Genomic DNA, 19,728 nt, shown 5'->3' on the forward strand with positions numbered 1-19,728 from the left:
TATTTTTACGAATAAAGTTAAGAACGCATTATAATAATGAGAATTCTAGGGGAAAATTTGCTTTGTGTTTTTGAGGTAAAATATGGCCTGGAGATGTTTTTTTGTCAATGTTCTCAAACTATAATATGTAATATTATAATTATATAATATAAATTTTAATATACACATCTGTAAAAATCTGTAAATATTGTTTCTTCGAGTATTTTCTTTCACTGTATATTGTAAGAGCAATTGGTGCGTTTTCTTGATGAATACTAATTCATACTAGAAGTTAGTTGAAACTCATTTTATGTCTCCGTTTGGTTCATTACAGCATAGGTTACAGCTCATTCCATTGGTAAGAAGTGATTTCTCCAATTTATAATAAAATAATACCTTTCCTATTTAATTTATTTATTCTAAGTGTTACCTGCCAATAATAATAACAAATTAGGAAGTCATAACAGTGTTATACAGCACAACTGCTAGCTATCTGGAACAAAAACTGAAGTGAAATAGAAAATCAGATCAGGTAAGTTCAATATAAACCTTTGACAGAGTCTTTGTAAATATTTTTAGATATTAAAAATTCAAAAAATATCAGTAAATACTGCATCACCGTCAATACAGACTGATTAATCAAACTATTAACCCTTAATCGTCCCTCAAGTAGGGTTTACGTTTGAGTCCCTTGGGGTCAGATAGACCCCAAACTTTTACAGAGCGATTGCATAAGGAAATATAATTTTTTTACATGGAAAACTATTTATCATTTTTTTATTTACTTCTCAACTATACATTTATGCTGTGTTTTTGTGGGTATTTGGTAGTTTTTTACCTATTTACTGCACAAATACTTAACTATGTCATAAACTGGCTCATTAAAAATTATTTTTTTATGAAAAAATCACTTGAATGATGATCTTAAATAAATATAAATAGTTTTTGGACATTGCTCTATGTGTTAGGGATAGAATACCGCCATCTGTAGGTTTGTGGAAAAACTTTAGGAATTATAGTTTAAAAGAAAGAGAGTGCAATGACCACATTATCCAATAGAGGTCCATAGGGAAGTTATGCAAAAGTTAAGCTGCCTTTCATCTTTCTTTTATTTGCCCTTTTCCCTCTCTTTCTCATGATTGTTCCATGTTGCATTTGTGCTCTAGTATTTGTCCTTCATTTATGTATGGAATTTTTTCAGATTTATGCCAGTTTTGTTGATTTTATTTGCCAATTTCTATAAAAATGCTCTCTGTTGCAGTCACACACGTGTGTGTTTGTGCGTGTGTGTATGAGACAGAAAGTTCGTTCCACTTTGTGTTTATGCTCTAGGACCAGATCTTGATATAAATGTAGACATTTTCAGATTTATACTGGATTTAGTTGATTTTTTTTACAAACAAAGTGAAAAAAAAAGCATTTTTTACATTTCCCATTCATTGCTAAAATCCAAAAAAAATGCTCCAGACACCTGTGTTTGTGTTTGTGTGTGTGTGTGAGTGAACATGCTTGTTCCATATTGCATTTGTGCTCTAATATTAGTACTTCATTTATGTATGAAAATCTTTCAGATTTATGCCAGTTTTGTTGATTTTATTTGCCAATTTCAATAAAAATACTCTCTGTTGCAGTCACACACATGTGTGTGTACGTGTGTGTGTATGAGATAGAAAGTTCGTTCTACTTTGTGTTTATGCACTAGGACCAGACCTTGATATAAATGTGGAAATTTTCAGATTTATACTGGATTTAGTTAATTTTTTTTGACAAAAAAAGTGAAAAAAAAATGTATTTTTTACACTTTCCCATTCATTTTCAATGTGGGGTCAATCTGACCCCGAGGAACTTAAACGGTAATTTTTTTTTTTTTTTACACCTTTAGAACAACCAAATCAAGCCCAGATTTTTTGTGCATGTTTAGATAGATTATTTAGGAAAAGTCACAGAGTCTCATGGCCCTGAGATGAAGGGAACACTTTTAAAAAAATGGAGGAAAAGTCCAGTGGGGTCAGCTGGACCCCAAGGGACGATTAAGGGTTAAGCCCTTAATGGGTCAAAACCTCAACAAAACATCAACAAAATTGAAACAACCCCTTTTATTCAGATTAAACTGTTGTTTATTATCCAGAATTTACTTAAGTTGTCATTGAAAATTTCTAAAATATACAGGAAAACTCTAAAATGCACTCCAACACGGGAAGTCAGAGAGTTTGACGTCGGTCTAAGCTGACAGGGCTGCTTTGAGGGGCAGATGAGTAGGTAGGCACACTGTATTTTGTAAGCACTTCCTTAAACTGTGCCAGGGTGGCGTCGGTCCGCACGCCTGTTGGGTCAAAGTGCGTGCGGCTCACTCTGAACCCGGCCTCCGTGAGATACTGCAGGAACTTATTCAGCCTGAGAGAGAGGAACAAACCTCAGTGTCAGATTCTGCTTACATTATGTATGACATTTGTATGTACATCAATACATGACAGAGAAGTTTGCGCTGACTAACTTGGGCATGTTCATGCCACGGATGCTGTGACGATGGATGCTGTAGTAGAACGCTGGATGCTCCAAAGACGTGTCTGATTTGACTTTCTTCAGCACATTCCCACAGTCCTCCCCTGTGGTCTTTCTTTTCCCTGAACACAAAAAGTAAAAGAAAATACACTTTATTTTCTATGCAATTAATCCTTTTCAGTATTTATTCTACCATAAACCCTACTTGATCTGGGATAATCTAGGAGCAGTTAAAGGAACACTCCACTTTTTTTGAAAACAGGCTCATTTTCCAACTCCCCTAGAGCTAAACAGTTGAGTTTTAACTGCACCAGCTGCACCAACTTATATTACGCAGCACTGTGACAACCTGCTTGCACAGGGAGCGTGCTGGGGACTATTTTCAGGTGCTGCGTAATATCATTGCGCTGCTGCACCCAAGGTAAGGCAGCAAAGTTCCTTGATTATTACGCAGGAATAAGAGTATAGTTCCTAGCCACACGATGTAACTACAGAAGAGTCAAGTTTTAAATAGGAAAAATATTGAAACTCTTTGGTCATTTTTGAGCGAGATTCTAACGGTCTAATCGGATTCAATGATCTATGCTATGCTAAAAGTGCTACCACCAGACCCGGCGATCGGCTGAATGAATTCGAAAATGGTAAATCTCCTGTTTAACTCTAGGGGAGTTGGAAAATGAGCCTATTTTCAAAAAAAGTGGAGTGTTCCTTTAAATCCCTGAGAACAGCAGATAAAAGACAAAGCAACAAATACCTGACTGGTCAGATGTATCCGCCTCTTCAACCTTCTGTAAAGTTTTTATGACCACACCACACTCCACTACAGACAGAAATGTGTCAAATTAATTGACAAATACAAGGCAAAAATCAAGGTTAAGTGCTAGTTCACCCAAAAACGAAAATTCCTCATGTCTTTCCAAACCCGTAAGACTTTCGTTCATCTTCGGAATACAAATGAAGATCTTTTTGATCAAATCTGAGAACTCTTTGACCCCTCCATAGACAACCTACACCACTGCAACTTTGACGCTTCAAAAAGTTCATAAAGAGATCGGAAAACTAATCCATATGAATTGAGTGGTTTCGTCCAAATGTTCTGAAGAGACTCGATCGCTTTTTATGATGAACAGATTTAATTTAGGCTTTTGCGCAAGAAGTTCAGTTGAGCTTCTGTTTATGTTCTGAGCTCTCAGATTTGATCAAAAAGATCATAATTTGTTTTCTGAAGATGAACTAAATTCTTACGTGTTTGGAACAACATGAGGGTGAGTAAATTAGGACAGAATTTTCATTTTTGGGTGAACTATCCTTTTTAGAGCCTTGTGAAACTTGTACACCCAAACACACCTTGGTTGGAGAAGGTAGAGAATCCCGGGACAGGGAAAGGTTTGAGAGTGGTGCAGTCAGCTTCACAGATGAGTGTCTTCACCAGAGGTTGGATGTCTTCCATATTGTGCTGCACTGTTGCCACCAACATCCGCCTCAGAAATCCAGTGTTAAACAGAGGACCAGCCCTGATAAATGGAAAAACAAAGACAAAGGGGTAAAAAAAGAAGAAAATGTAATGAAGGAATTAAGAACATTATGAACCAAAAAAAAACATCTCACCATATTGGTCCAAGCTCTACAGCCGTTTTTCCTGGCATACTGCCATGGCACTGGCAGGGCAGCTGTCTGTACAGGTTTTCTATACCACAAGCAGGAACATGTATTTACATTTATGGATTTGTCAGTTATACATTTGATAAGTTGAAATCAAACCCATGACTTTGTCATTACTAGTGCCATGCTCGACTATTTGGGCTACACAGGAACGCTTTTAGGATGCAGCTTTTGTTTGTACAAGTGCTTTCTCACCTTCCACCATGCTTCCTGGTTTGAGGAACACCCTTTCTTCACACCACTGGCAGTGCAACAGCTGCCGCAGTTTCTTAGCGGACTCGTCTGCCTGGGTGGGCCCTCTAAGAACTCGCACCACCACGAGGACAAAGTGCTCAAGAGCCACAGCCAACAGCACTTCAATCCCTTTATTGCAGCGTGCGGCCGCCCTGAAAGAACATGCAATAACACAGTTTGCAAACTGTCTGTGAAATAAAATAAAAAAACCTGTATGCCGATTCATTTGAGAAAGACCTGCCTACCTGGCCACTGATGCCAATACCATACGTGCTGCCAGTTCCCTGTAATACTCGGTTCGGACTAACTGGCAACCGTAATGTCGAAGCGTCACATTCAGGGATTTAGAGTAAAGTGAACCGGTGTCTGTTGACGTCACAGAGACTATTCCCAGGTTCCGAACGTTACGAAAAGCAGCGTCCAGATAGTTTACAGACGTTCCAAATGGGTCAAGGTGTCTGATTTAAAAACAAGAATGCAATAAGTAATCATGTTTTTTTTTTTTAGACATTATGACTAACAATTTATCCGTCTCTCACTCACATGTAATCAAAGGGTCTCAGGTGCATGATGACATTGGCGTCCATCTTTACCACCTCCACAGAGGCGATGGGCGAGTCTGCATCTCCCGCTCCGTCTAGCTGCTGGCCCGTACGAGCGCCCTCTACTCGGATATGGTTCAGATGACAATTCTCCTTTATCATCTTCACGCAAGCTTCGCTTATGTCATTTATTGTAACCTTTACAGAGTTACGCAGATGCTTTGCCCACTGTAAACCCATGATACCTACAAAAAGGATTAAGGTTTCATTTTTACCAAATCATTCCGAACAAAAACTGAGCAGTGCTATTTATTATTATCATGAGCTATTAGCTCTTTCTGTACAGTAAATATCCTACCAGTCGCTCCAAAGGCATCGAGACATTCGAGTGGATTCCTCTCCTCAGCAAGAACAGCAAGAGAGCAGAAGACCAGCTGCCTACAACAATCACATCGAGATTATGTCTAATTTTAATCAACAATTTAATAATCAGCACAATGAGAGTATGAAGGATTATTTGAGGGGCATTTTTTTTACTTTTTCAACAGGGTAGGCCCATAGGTAGGCCAATTTATTTATTTTTTTGTCTAAATATTATATATTTATATAAACAGAAATTATATTAAGTATATAATTAAGTATAATTTTAGCCAAAGTTACATTTAAGATGCTAAAGTACAAATATATATTTTATTTAGGGCTGTCAAAAGATTAATCGCAATTAATCGCATCCAAAATAAAAGTTTGTGTTTACATAATATATGTGTGTGTACTCTGTTAATTATTATTTATATATAAATACACACACAAGCATGTATATTTTTAAGAAAAAAATATTTTTATATATAAAACATTTATATTTATATATATTATAGATTATATAAATGTATATACAGTATATACATGCAAATATTTCTTAAATATATACATGAATGTGTGTGTATTTATCTATAAATAATAATTAACAGAGTACACACACATATATTATGTAAACACAAGCTTTTATTTTGGATGCGATTTATCGCGATTAATCTTTTGACAGCCCTAATTTTATTGTAATGTGGGAGAGACAAGGTACACGTCATTTACACTCGTTCAAAATAAATGAGTCAAATAAAAATTATTGTCAAACCTGTTTGTCTTCATCTTGCGGTTGAAGTAGGTGTCTGTCTTCTGGGGTGTGGTGTGGTTGGGCAGGAGCTGGACATTGGTGCCCAATTCTTTCATAATCTCATAAGCCTGTCCACCTGGGACTGGGAAAGACAGAGAATCAATGCAGACAAATAATTTGGTAAAATTAACTTTGACTACATATTGACTAAATGCATAGGAATAGCATCCTTAAAAAGCTGGCTGAGGAGTACACCGCTCTTCGGATGCTGCCTACATACACCGATCAGGCATAACATTATGACATATGTGAAGTGCATAACAGATTATCTCTTCATCACAGCACCTGTTAGTGAGTGGGATATATTAGGCAGCAAGTAACCATTTTGTCCTCAAAGTTGATGTGTTAGAAGCAGGAAAAATGGGCAAGCGTAAGGATTTGAGCGAGTTAGACAAGGGCCAAATTGTGATGGCTAGACGACCAAGTCACGACAAACTTGTGGGGTGTTCCCAGTCTGCAGTGGTCAGTATTTATCAAAAGTGGTCCAAGGAAGGAACAGTGGTGAACCGACAACAGGGTCATGGGAGGCCAAGGCTCATTGATGCACTGGGAACGAAGGCTGGCCTGTGTGGTCCGATCAAACAGACGAGCTACTGTAGCTCAAATTGCTCAAAAAGTTTATGCTGGTTCTGATAGAAAGGTGTCAGAATACACAGTGCATCTCAGTTTGTTGCGTATGGGGCTGCATAGCCGCAGACCAGTCAGGGTGCCCATGCTGACCCCTGTCCACTACAGAAAGCGGCAACAGTGGGCATGTGAGCATCAGAATTGGAGGAAAGTGGCCTGGTCTGATGAGTCACGTTTTCTTTTACATCACGTGGATGGGCGGGTGTGCGTCACTTACCTGGAGTACACATGGCACCAGGATGCACTATGGGAAGAAGGCAAGCCGGCTGAGGCAGTGTGATGGTTTGGGCAATGTTCTACTGGAAACCTTGGGTCCTGCCATCCATGTGGATGTTACTTTGACACGTACAACCTACCTAAGCATTGTTGCAGACCATGTACAACCTTTCATGGAAACGGTATTCCCTGGTGGCTGTGGCCTCTTTCAGCAGGATAATGTGCCCTGCCACAAAGCAAAAATGGTTCAGGAATGGTTTGAAGAGCACAACGAGTTTGAGGTGTTGACTTGGCTTCCAAATTCCCCAGATCTCAATCCAATCGAGTATCTGTGGGATGTGCTGAACAAAGAAGTCCGATCCACGGAATGGCCCCACCTCGCAACTTACAGGACTTAAAGGACCTGCTCCTAAAATCTCAGTGCCAGATACCACAGCACACCTTCAGAGTGTCAACATTATGACACCTATAGTGGAGTCCATGCCTCGACGGGTCAGGGCTGTTTTGGCAGCAAAAGGGGGACCAACACAATATTCATAATATTATAATGTTATGCCTGATTGGTGTAAATACCCTAATGAGTGGATTTAATACGCAGTTGAATAAATTAACTGCTTAATACTATAGCAAATTAAAGCATTTTATTATTACAACTGCCTCCTGCGCGACTTACTTTACATTAAAATGCCAAGGCATGAAAATGAACACAAGGGGATATTTCATATCACTCCTGAAGAACTTCATCCTGTGACTGGCAGAGAGCTGTATGGTTTAGGTTAGATTGACCTATTCTCAACCTGCCTGAAAAATCAATTGGTTAAAGGCACAAGATAAAAGGACATACCACAAAAAAGAAATGTGAATGGAGCTATTATTTTCATGAAAACAATCCGAACATCTACATTATGCCACATCAACAAACTGGCATCCTGTTCATGCAGTTCTCTTTTAGTGGCTCTCACCCTCTAAGGAAGCATATAAACTTTGTAAATATCATTAGAGTAATGGCTCACCTGGTTCTTCAAAGGGTACATCTGAGCTTCCTGAATAGCTGGCCTCTGTCTCACCCTTATTGAAGTGGCGTTTGAGATGACTGATCATGTCTGTCTTGCGAGCAATAGTGACAGAGCAAACCACACAGTGATAGTGAGCCACAAGTCTGCCTTGAGTCTGGAGATGAGGGGGAAAAAATACATAAATATATTAATTCAAGAGGATGTCATTTTGTAAAATATACTTTTTCCTGAAAGGCACAGATAAAAGCTTTTCGATCAATATGTACTGCCCAACTACAGGCAAACAGGGTAACATGAAGGATCATGTGACACTGAAGACTGGTGTAAACTTTGCATCACAAGAATAAATTACATTTCAACAGTTAATAATATTTCAGAATATTAGTGTTTTACTGTATATTGAATGTAGCAGACATGAAGAAACACTTCATAACGCGTCATCTTACCTGGTCAGAGCCTAGACTGGACTTGAGTTGTCGGCAAGGCAGATGGCAGATGCACATCCTTTGGCCTGCAGGAGAGGAAACAAAGTTAATTTACCCAAGCAAAATTTCCATGCATGTATTAGCTGCTAACCCGAGGCAACAGCTTTCAAATGCGTGTTGGAAAGAAAAATAGGGAACCTTTTACCTTCAAATTCCACGTAAACTTTCCAGTGCAAGTTCTGCAGGTGTCGTCTAAGTTTATGACTGTAACAGGCCTTAAATTTCTCTTCTGGACACAACGGACAAGACTTCCTCCCGGCTGTCAAAATCAATGAACAGAGATATTTATTATCTTCAGATTCAAGTGGTCTGCTGGTGGTTTTAATAAACATGTACTTCTGGTTTAAGTACCTCCATTTAAATCCACAAGCATTTCGAGGCCGTCCAGTGTGGTTTGGATAGACACATGTTTTTCTGAAACAGAGACAGATGATTTCAATTCAGTGATTTAACAATGCTGAGAGACATCCTGTCTGAGGAGTGTGATAATCATCATATACTGTTGAATATTTACCTGACACGACAGTGGAGGATGTTGGTCCATTTTTGTTGTCCGTTTTCTCTGGATTAGTAGTTGCTGATTGAGTGGGCAATTGCTCACACTCCACAGATTCAGAAAGTATCTTACTTGTATCAGTCCCTGTGTCTGTTAAAATATCACCAATTAGATATTTAATACATTTTTGAAAAGTAGTTGCATTCAACTGCTCTTACTGTACAATTATAATCACTTGGGTGTTTTTTTACATTTACATTTACATTTATTTACATTTATTTTTTTCAACTAACAGTCATTTTTGGGTCCCGGGGTTGATTTTTTTTATAACTTCTTTCTTTTTTTGTTACATTAAAATTGCCTTGGTGCAATGTCTTATATTTTTTAAAAGCATTTTTAATATATAGATTTAATTGTTTCAGACCAAGACTTTCAATATTAATATTATAAAATACATCAGGAAAATAATACACATTAAAATCTATGATATTTTAAATTAGGAAATAAATAATAATTTATTGTGTGAACAATTTGGATTGGTTAGATTTGGTCACATTAAAAAAAAGTAAAACATTATGAGTTAAAGTAAAAATGATTACATAAAAAGTCAATTTTTTTATTTAATAATTAAGACTTTTATCATAATTATATTGTCATAATTTCGACTTTTTATCTCATAATTATGACTTACTATGTCATAATGTTGACTTTTTAATCTCACAATTATGACAAAGGAAACTGTTAAACAACATGAATGAATTATGTTAAGCTACGTTATGGTTGAGTTTGGCAGAAACGTCTCAGGACGTATGATGGATTTTAGTGCACCTCTCTCATTGCAGACACTGAAATGAATAAAACTAAAAATACAACAATACTGGAGCGCCCTCATATGTTAGCCCATGTACATTTCGTGTAACGTTAAACCAATCCCGCTTTCTGAGGCTGATGTTTCCAAGCAGAACGGCCCTAGTGCGGAGCTCCGCGGTAAGACCATTGCTACATTTAAACATTACCGTTATTCACAATTTATGGTTTAACTCAGGGAATACATTGATTGATTTAAAGTTTTTGCAACCAATTAACATGTCAGTTATTTGCCGATATGCGCTGAGATATAGAGACGTTTTGAACATTTGGATTATTTAAACCTAGGTCCTATGGTGGAGCTCCGTGAGGAGGCCTATATTTACTTCAGCAGTTTTGAAGTCGCATTAAGAATAAATTGCATACAAATACAAAATTTCTAAATTCTGAGTGTTATTTAAGGAACATAAAAAACAGGTTTGAATCAATTTATCATTATTAATTCAAATTATTTTGCCTTTTATATTGGCGTCCTCCTGGTGAAGTTGCTCAGCGTCCCCTTCCTTGAGCTCCGCCATTTTCCCAAACTAGCTAAAGTAGAATGCGTAGTATTTCCGTACGCATTTAGCGTTGTGGGGCCGCACCAATCGTGTTCCCGTAAACTACGCAAACTAAAAGAGCGGAAGTGAATTCAGCAAGCAAGTGGTGAAGTGACAACAGCTCTTATTACTTTCTTCGTTCTGTCATTCCCGGTGTCGTATTCAACAACATTCCTCCCGCTTGTGATAGGTAAACCTCTTCCACACTGAAGTTGTAGAAAATAAAACAAAATCTTAGACTATAGAATTCCATGTTTCTCAGTATAAGATTTTTTAAGTTGTATACATTTAGGAAGGTCAGGGAATATGTGCTGCAATGTAAATATTCGTTTGACATTCCTTATCAAAATTGTATTTCTGTATGACCTAAAGTTGCCATATTCATAAGTTCTTACATATTTACTGACGCGATTTTATTGAGACGTTTCAGCTCACTGGGTTTACATTGGAGTTATCTGTTTCTCAAGGATGAACAGGATTTTTGTTTGGGATTCGCTGATATGCAGCTCTTGGGAGAAAAACGGTTTTGTTTTAGCTTGTATTTTTACGTTTTTTAAGGTTTCATCTTAAGTTTATTTTAATGATTTTGCTATGTGCTTTTATTTGTATTTTTTCCATTTAGCTTTAATTTATTATTATTATTATACTTAAACTTACTTTAGTTACTAGAGTGACATTTAATTTTGGTCTACATTTTTTAAGTGAAAGTATTTAATCTAATATTTATATTACATTTTATTTCAGCTTTATTTTAATTAAATAAAAGTTTTTTTTTTTTTTTTTTAAATAACAATAACAACACTGGCACATTTTAAGCCATGTTGTAACTGCCATTCAGCTGTCCTCTTAAAAAGTAACAAACAACCAACCTGTGGATTTGTTTTTAATATTAGACAAACATTTTTATGTAACGTAAGGGACTGAAATTGTTTTTGAAAAAAATGTTGTTCTTTCGCAGGGTTTTGAGGATGTCTAGCAAGAGGTCAAAGAAGAAGAAGCACAAAAAGGATGAAAGAATATTATCAAGCTCTTCGCGTGAGGATGAGAAGAAGGTGAGGAATCTGCAACAATCTTTGTTGGAATGTGGAGATTTTAATCTAGTTATTCTTAACATATAGTTTATTCTCTTATTTATAACTTATTATCAAATGTTTTGAGGTGTTCATTCTCATTCAAATTAGCATGAAATTATTAATATTAATTCTTGTTTGTACGTAAATCACAAGCTTTTGGTTACAAAGAGTGAATGTTTTTGGTCATAGGAGAAAGGCATGAAGAGATTCAGCAGCCCAAAGAGCAAACACAAACATCATCATCGGCATGAAAGGTGGGTCTCAGGGTGTAAAATATTTGTAGAATTTATAATAAAATAAATTTGAGTGTTTTGTATATATTGTATATACAATATAGTATAATGATACAACTGACAATGTGTAAGAAAAACATTCTGCCATCTTTACCCTGTCTGTGATTTATTTAAGGGTCAATGAGAGATAAGAACTAGATGTTTTAACCGGAAGTTCATCAGATACATGGCTCAATTACAGGTGTTATACCATCAGCATGCATTACGGGAAGGTCACGAGTTAGCATTATTGTGGTTAGAGTCTTTTACCCTGCTTCTGTTTCCTGAGCTTAAACAAACTTTTTAGGAACTAAGAGCAATATATGCATATACAAAATAAAGAAGAACTTATATTTGAAGAACTTATATGTGCCTTACATTAGGCACCTAATGTAAAGAACGTAATTAAAGAAAGCGTTTTCTTTTCCAATATTTCCTTATTTACCATTTCCTCTATTTCATATATTTTCATTGATTTACAGTTCCGACAAACATGAAGCTAAAGGGAGGAGGGCCATTGACTCACCATCAACAAGAGGATTTGATACGAAATTAAAGAAGACCGATTCTGGAGACAGCAAGAGGAAGAAAGACAGATCCCAAGAAAGCAAGGCAACTGGGAATTCCAGGCCAGTTTTCAAGTCACCTGTCACACATAATAAAGAGCAAGTGAATCCCAAAGGGAAGCATGAAAATGCAAGAACCCATCTCTCAGGGAAAAGCTCCCGCAGGGATTCCGGATCAAACCAACCTTCTTCAAAGGATTTGGAGAAGAAGAGACAGGAGCTAGTCTCGAGGAGATCTGCACTAGAGGATCCCAGGAGGACACCTGCAAAGGATGATTGTTCTCCTGAGAAACTCCAGGAGAAAAAGAAGAAACCCATGAAGAGGACTTTGTCACCAGAGCTTCATGCTGAACCAAAACGAAGAGACGTCGATAATATGAAAAATGTAGCACATGCAGACTGTAATTCTGAAGTTCAAAAAGAAATGAGGAAGAAGTTGGTGGGCAGGAAGAGGTTTGAACAAACTCCTGGTGCACAGAGTTCTTGTGGTAAAACGGTGAATGACAACCCCAAAGAAGCTTTGCCAGTAGTGAAACCTGTAAATTCTGGATCTAAACTGAAATTACTATGGGGTATTTCACCCAAGAAGCAAGACCATGTACAGCTGGGTAATGCACCTGGTGTAATCTTAGGAGAAAAAAGGCCATCCTTTGGTGGTCCCAAAGCAAAAATCAGTTTCAAGATCCCAATGAAGGCCAGTGCTGTTAAAGTTCGGACAAACACAGATTTTTCAGATAGCAGTACTCAGTCTTCCACTCAGCCTCCTCTTCCTGTTTCTACTCCATCTAAAAGCAATTTTTTTATCTCACAGCAGCAAGTACAGAGACCTCAAGAGGTTTTTTCTCAAATCTCTCATAAACCCTCTTCTCTTTGCTCATCACGTCCTTCATATGTATCTCAACAAGTCCAGCAGGTGCAGACTGACAAAACAAGAGAGGTCTCGATTCCAAGCAATACTTCCTGCAAGGCACAAAATGTAAGTGTCTTGTGTTTGGACCATCTTCATCTGAATCAGTGGTACAAGACTTTTCTCTTACGGTTTCTCCACGGTTTGATTAACACCGCATCCCATGTTATTTTGCTGATTTGTGAATTGAGCCGTCTTTCAGTGGCTCAAGAAGACTGTGTATTTAGCGGCTTTACTGAGGGAAATAACTACAATCCCATGAAGCATTGTGAATGACATAATCAAAATAAAAGTGAGGGAGAAGAATAAAACTAATGATTTAAAAATTGTATATACTATATAGGCTAAAATATATAAAACTATGAAATATATATACTAGGTAACATTATAATAGTCCTCACAGCATTGAAGAAAATGTTAGACAATAAGAGGAAACGGCAGTGAATTAGAAAATTACATTAAAAGAACATAATTAATTCCATTAAATTAAACACAACTTAAACAGTTGTTTTGTACCGTTTCAGATAACTCCCCAAGCAGCAGAAGAGACCTTTGACTGCGACCATGAGGTAAAAAATCTGCCTCTGTTTTCAGGATAAAATCTTGTGTTTGGGTGTTTCTCATTCTGTTTCATTCATTATCTAGATGCAGCTGGTGGAGGAGCTTCATCTGGCACGTTCTGAGAGGAGACTGGAGGTGAACTTGGTGGAGAACTGTGGAGAGCTCACCTGCATGGACATTGACCCTCCAGAAGAGGGTGCCAGCTTAATGCTAAGTAAAGTCACCTGTGAAAAGTTCAAAATAACTCATTATTACTGGAATGACTAAGTAATGTCCTACATTAGGCACTTTGTTAAAACATTTTTGTATTTGAATCATGGTTTGTCTGTTTGATGGATAGTTGTGTTTTGTGTCTGTGTGTGTTTATACATGAAGATCAACATAAACAGGCCCTTCTTATAGTCCTGGATACCAATGTGCTGCTCAGCCACTTGGAGTTTGTGAAGAAGATCAGGTCACATGGTCTCAGTGGTAAGATAAAAAGAGAAGGAACTAATTAGAGGAAGTCACTAGCTTTCATACATTCAAACATTTGGAGAATAATGTTGGTGCAGCCTTTCATCACTCTGAGCACCCCTCATCACAGGACTGGGGTTTCCCACTATGCTCATCCCATGGGTGGTGATGCAGGAGTTGGACTATCTGAAGAGTGGTAAACTCTCCAGCAAGGTGGAGGACAAAGCCAGGCCAGCTGTCCACTACATCTACAGCTGCTTGAAAAACCAGGAGCCCAGACTCATGGGCCAGTCAATGCAGCAAGCCGCCCAAGCTGTCTGTGAGTAATTCCTGTCCTGATTTGCAAGTGATAGGTCTGCACTGTATGTTTAAGACATGTAAAAAGAAGCACATTTTGGCCACATCCACACGAAGCCAGAGCTTTCCCTTTCCAATCTTTTTTTTCCCCTCGACTCAAGATATATCTGCGTACACACAAAACCACTGAAACCGACTCAAAACGATGTAGTATACATGCCAGACCAGTATATGCTGCTCTAGTGTTAATTTTGTCACCTATTTTTAATTTAGTCTTAGTCTTGTGCCAAATGTCCTTGTTAGTTTTAGTCATATTTAGTCATTCACATATCTTTTTTTGTTAGTCAAGTTTTAGTCGACTAAAAGTCTAGTCATTTTAGTCTAGTTTTAGTCAAAAGACAACTCAAGGTAGGGCTGTAACGATTTGACCAAAAATAAAAACCTTGATTAATTGAAAATTTTACCTCGATTACGATTAATGAACGATTATTTTGTTTGTTTGTTTTTTGCTTTCCATTTTTTGCCCTCATAAGGTTGAGAAAGTTCCTGATAAGGTTTTTACTTTAAATATTTTCTACTATTAAAGGTGGAATTTTTTTTTCTAATGAAAAAGTGCATTTCTTTATGATTTTAAAATACTTGAAGGAAACGTTTCACTTTCAGCAGTTATTGTCTATGGGGCAGATTTCTGCTTGTTGTCCGTCTCTATTCATTATGAAGCTGTGGTTTGTACTTGCTTCAAAGGTATTCAAATATATGCCTATAACGGTTGAGTTTCTAAGCTACTTTAGTGACTTTACTCTGGTCACAGGACAGCGTTGACACTGCGTTTCTGCGCTGCTCTCTGCGCGTGATCTTCACGTGATGTACGAGCTTCTGTCTGAGTGTTCGTTTGTCACAATTTATCAGGCATTAGTTCAACATAATACACATCTGATAGTCTAAAATCGCTTCAATGTTCAAACTGGCCTTACTGGCAGGAATAAAAACACATACAAATGACAAAGCTTTGTGAGGACGCAGGTGAAAGAGGTCTGTCTTCAGGGCGCGCGCGTGTTGTCAAGAGACGCGACACGGCTCGGCTCTCTGTGTCACAGAAAAAGCTGAGCACTGAACGGATAAGTTTTCCGTATTGTTTTTTTTGAGTAGTGCACAATCGCTTTAAATGTTCAAGCCTTTAAACGCACTTACTTTGCAAACTTTATGAGGACGAAAGTGAAAGCGTTCTGGCTTCGAGATCTCAGCGCGTAGGCTATAAGAACGGCAAAACTTACCAGTATAAACTGTACTAAAATTACTAAAACTGAAATTGAAATAAGAATAAATTATAGCTAAATATAAATATTAAAAAAATGACACCCAAAAAGAAAACCTTTTTTTTTTTAAATAAAATTTATTTCGCCTTCTTTTTTGACCTTGAAAAAAATGACCAGTGAGCTGCATTATAGAAGTGTTGTTATTATTGACTAAAACTATTCAAAATGTGTTAATTTAATTAAAACTTAAATAAAATAAAATAAATATTAGATTAAACACTTTTATCTATTATTAACTAAAATTTTATTTAAAAAAATCTTAAAATATAAAAATAAAAGCTAATTAAAAATATTAAGAAATACTTTAATAATATATAAATATTACTCAAATAACACTGCATTATTGAGCACTGACATATTTTCATTCTCTTAGAAACTTTATAAATGTAAAATAATTGAACATTTAGACCATATGTATTAAGATCTAAAGTAGAGATGAAAGTGTTTTAAAACATAAATGGTTTTCTATAGGAATTGTGTACATTGTAAAACATCACTAATAAATGAGTAACACATTACCAATAAATGCTGTATTACTGTAAACTGTGGTTGAGTCCCACACTGAAAGTATGTACTGCGCTGGCCATGGTAAACTGCATACTTTGAGTGTGTAGTAAGCTCTTTGAAAACTCAAGCTCTTCGCAGTTCAAGGCATTTTGGGCAGTATTAGCTCTAAAAGCATGTATGAATCATAGGAGCGTGTGTAAGGCTGGGCAAGGCTTAGCCTTCCTTAGCGTGGAACTTTCTCACTCAAACCACTGATTGCTTTCAGAGGGGAAAGCTGCGCATAACTGCTGGTCTGGGTTCAATTTTCTCCAAAACAGATTTGGCAAACGATCCAGTGCGTATGTGTTTGCCCTCTAAAGATCGTCAAAGGTTTCTGTTTACAGCGTGTTTTGCAGAGATAAGCAATGTAGCCAATCACAAACATATCTGTTTTGTATCTGATTTCTTGAACGCAATGGCCAATCAGAGGTGTTTAAAGGGTTAGTTCACCCAAAAATGAAAATTCTGTCAGTAATTACTCACCCTCATGTTGTTCCAACCATGTAAGACCTTCGTTCATCTTCGGAACATAATTTAGTATATTTTTGATGAAATCTGAGAGCTGTCTCACTCCTCCATAGGCTTTCAGAGGGACTGAAACTTGATGGCCCAGAATAGTAAGTAAAAACGTCATTTAAGGAGTCCAAATGACTACAGTGGCTCTGTATTAAGTCTATCATGCGACGAAAATACTTTTTGAGCGGAAAAACAACAAAAATAACGACTTTATCACACTATTATTGTTGTTCAATTTGAGCCTCTGACGAGAGTTCGCGGGAGTGCCACGACACATGCGCGAGAACTGAGATTACGGCATTCTTCTTCTACTACTACTTGACTGGCTGCTCACTCTTTCGGAGTAGGGTTAATCTCAGTTCTCGCGCATGCGTCGTGGCACTCCCGCGAACTCTCGTGATGAAAAGATGAACGAAGGTCTTACATGGTTGGAACAACATGAGGGTGAGTAATTACTGACAGAATTTTCATTTTTGGGTGAACTAACCCTTTAAGTTAGCACTGAACACAAACTCTGGCGTTTTGAGCGGTGAGTAGATTCTAAATTCTGCTCGCAAATCCTCTCATTATAACAAAGCAGACATCATGTACATAAGATATTCATTGTGCATTCAGCTTAAATTATAACTTTGTGAGGTTGCATCGTGTACAAAGACCAACGGAAAAGCTCGATTTTCTAGACCGAAATGGCTAGGAACTATACTCTCATTCCTGCGTAATAATCAAGGAACTTTGCTGTCATACCATGCATGCAGCAGGCGCAGTGCTGTGTAATATCATTGGGGCGCTGCACCCATGGTACGGCTGCAAAGTTCCTTGATTACTACGCAGGAATGAGAGTATAGTTCCTAGCCATATCGGTATAGAAAATCGCAACTTTTAATTTTCCATCAGTCTTTGAACACGATGTAACTATACACATCACAACATGTAAATTGGAAAATGTTGGCATTATTTTGTCACTTATTGAGCAGTAGGCTAGCTGGAGCCGTTTACCTCCAGTCTTTGTGCTAAGCTAGGCTAGCGGTGGGTGCGTCCGACAGAGTTATGGCACGCACAGGGATGAGAATGGTATGTATGGACTTATCTAACTCTGGGGGATACGGTGAATAAACTAAAGTCCCCAAAAGTCGGCGCGTTCCTTTAAAGGTGAAGCACATCTCATTAGCCTTAGCCTAGAGTTGGTTTACCCTCTGCCTATGGTATTAATGCATACTTCAAAAATCCAGTGGAAACATTATGCCATACAGACTTCTTTGGCATTGTATTTTCAGGTTGCACTACTCCTAATCAGGCATACTACTGTGTATAACATGGATTTTATAACTTTGTCTTTTCTCTCCCTTAGGTGGGCCTGGTGTGAATAATGATGACAGAGTGCTGGAGTGCTGTCTGCAGTACCAGGCTCTGTACCCAGAGGGAGCTCTAGTTCTTTGCACGTGAGTGCATGCACTCATACCTCTGTTTCACCTCTAGGCATGTCTGCACTACATTAAAGACATTCCCATTTGTTTGATGTCTTGTCATTTGACATTAGCTAATGAAATGCAAGGAGGCCATGTGTTTGCTTTATGAATGAACGTTATGTGATTTACTGATAATATTTCAGCCATTAGTGTCACCCTGAAGAATGTTCATATTGAAGGAGGAGGACATTACCTTCTAATGCTTACATTTATATTCTCTCTCTTTCACTCTGGTTTCTTTTTGTAGCAATGATAAGAACTTGTGCAGCAAGGCTCTGCTCAGTGGGGTGAAGGCCCTGAGTAAGGCAGACTTGGTAAAAGAGGTGGAGGGAACAAGATCTACAATCCTAAGCTACTTTCATGCTCACCCTGCTGTGCCGCCCCCAGCTGGACCTATAGATAAAGGTTCGCTACTGACACTTGCATTTTCAATATCACTGTTTTTGCTTCAGTAGTGTTTTTCTCAAGTAAAGTTTGTTACCACCTCCCTAAGTGAACGAAGCAGAGAAGGAAGGACTGCAAAATAATAGAAGGAGCGATGCAGTGGAGGAGCGACAGTTGAGTGAATGTGTATGTTTGCTGGAGTCCTGCCTCCAGGGGGCGCTCTCTGAGGTGCTGGAGGAGGAGATGAAGGCAGCTTATGGAGACCTGTGGACTGAGGTATCGGCAATTGAGAGTTCATCTATACATTTTACATGAAGCTAATCTTTAAAGCTGCTTCTCATTCATGTAAATGCATTGGTCTCCTCTAAAATATGATTCAGGGCTTAGATTCTTTTTTTTGACGTTCATCTGCTGTAGCCCCATTCTCTGTGACTTTATCTGTTTGTGTATGCAGATTGTGTACGTGAAGCCTCCGTGGAGTCTGGATGGGCTGCTCAAGTGTTTTAAGAAGCACTGGATCGCTGTCTTCGGAAGCATTATTAAGAGGAGCCTACTCAGCTCTGTGGAGATGCTGAGTGACTGTCTCTGTTCAGGTATGTGTGTCTCACTACTTTAGTGTCATACTTCGTAACTTCGATTTGACTACATTTAAATCAAATAAAAATATATAATAAATGTGAATTCTGCTTTACTCTACATTAGAATTCTTATAATTGTGTTCTGTCGCATTTTTGAAATTTTATTCTATTCAATTTTATTCCGTTCAAAAGTTTGGGTCAATTGTCAGTAAGACTTTTATTCAGCAAGGATGCAAAAAATTTCAAACATGACCGTAAAGACATTTTATAATGTCATTGATTTTTATTTCAAATAAATGCTGGTCTTTTGAATTTTCTATTCATCAAAAGAATCCTAAGAAAAAATGTACCACTGTTTTCACAAAAATATTAAGCAGAACAAATGTTTTCAACATTGATAATAATAAGAAATGTTTCTTGAGCACCACATCAGCATATTAGAATGATTTCTGAA

At 37.6% G+C, this 19,728-nt stretch overlaps 2 protein-coding genes across 3 annotated transcripts in view; one reads left to right on the top strand and one right to left on the bottom strand.

Annotated features, from left to right (window-relative positions):
• Positions 1 to 1,851: 1,851 nt before the first annotated feature.
• trmt1l (tRNA methyltransferase 1-like) lies at positions 1,852 to 10,419 on the bottom strand. Of its 2 annotated transcripts, none has more exons than XM_079831755.1 (16): positions 10,255 to 10,419; positions 8,949 to 9,080; positions 8,786 to 8,848; positions 8,580 to 8,693; positions 8,396 to 8,460; positions 7,947 to 8,103; positions 6,052 to 6,166; positions 5,278 to 5,357; positions 4,921 to 5,164; positions 4,623 to 4,835; positions 4,339 to 4,529; positions 4,090 to 4,168; positions 3,829 to 3,995; positions 3,236 to 3,301; positions 2,474 to 2,603; positions 1,852 to 2,373 (listed from the first exon to the last, which is right to left on the bottom strand). In XM_079831755.1, exons 1-16 carry the CDS (start codon positions 10,313 to 10,315, stop codon positions 2,181 to 2,183), a joined length of 2,070 nt encoding a protein of 689 aa, XP_079687881.1. In that variant the 5' UTR covers positions 10,316 to 10,419; the 3' UTR covers positions 1,852 to 2,180. The 2 variants fall into 2 exon arrangements, with proteins under 2 accessions (XP_079687881.1, XP_079687880.1); XM_079831754.1 differs by having other exon boundaries at positions 6,052 to 6,172.
• A 1-nt stretch (position 10,420) lies between these two features.
• swt1 (SWT1 RNA endoribonuclease homolog) overlaps positions 10,421 to 19,728 on the top strand; it is a 29,318-nt gene continuing 20,010 nt past the window's right edge. The window contains exons 1-12 of the mRNA XM_079831748.1: positions 10,421 to 10,526; positions 11,295 to 11,388; positions 11,599 to 11,663; positions 12,164 to 13,223; positions 13,679 to 13,723; positions 13,800 to 13,929; positions 14,091 to 14,186; positions 14,302 to 14,490; positions 18,195 to 18,285; positions 18,560 to 18,717; positions 18,806 to 18,972; positions 19,151 to 19,289. Coding sequence (XP_079687874.1) covers positions 11,305 to 11,388; positions 11,599 to 11,663; positions 12,164 to 13,223; positions 13,679 to 13,723; positions 13,800 to 13,929; positions 14,091 to 14,186; positions 14,302 to 14,490; positions 18,195 to 18,285; positions 18,560 to 18,717; positions 18,806 to 18,972; positions 19,151 to 19,289 — 2,224 coding nt within the window. The 5' untranslated portion in view covers positions 10,421 to 10,526; positions 11,295 to 11,304. The remainder of the gene's footprint in view (positions 10,527 to 11,294; positions 11,389 to 11,598; positions 11,664 to 12,163; positions 13,224 to 13,678; positions 13,724 to 13,799; positions 13,930 to 14,090; positions 14,187 to 14,301; positions 14,491 to 18,194; positions 18,286 to 18,559; positions 18,718 to 18,805; positions 18,973 to 19,150; positions 19,290 to 19,728) is intronic.

This window comes from Gobio gobio (genome assembly GCF_949357685.1).
Source record: "Gobio gobio genome assembly, chromosome: 12".
Classification (NCBI taxonomy): Eukaryota; Metazoa; Chordata; class Actinopteri; order Cypriniformes; family Gobionidae; genus Gobio; species Gobio gobio.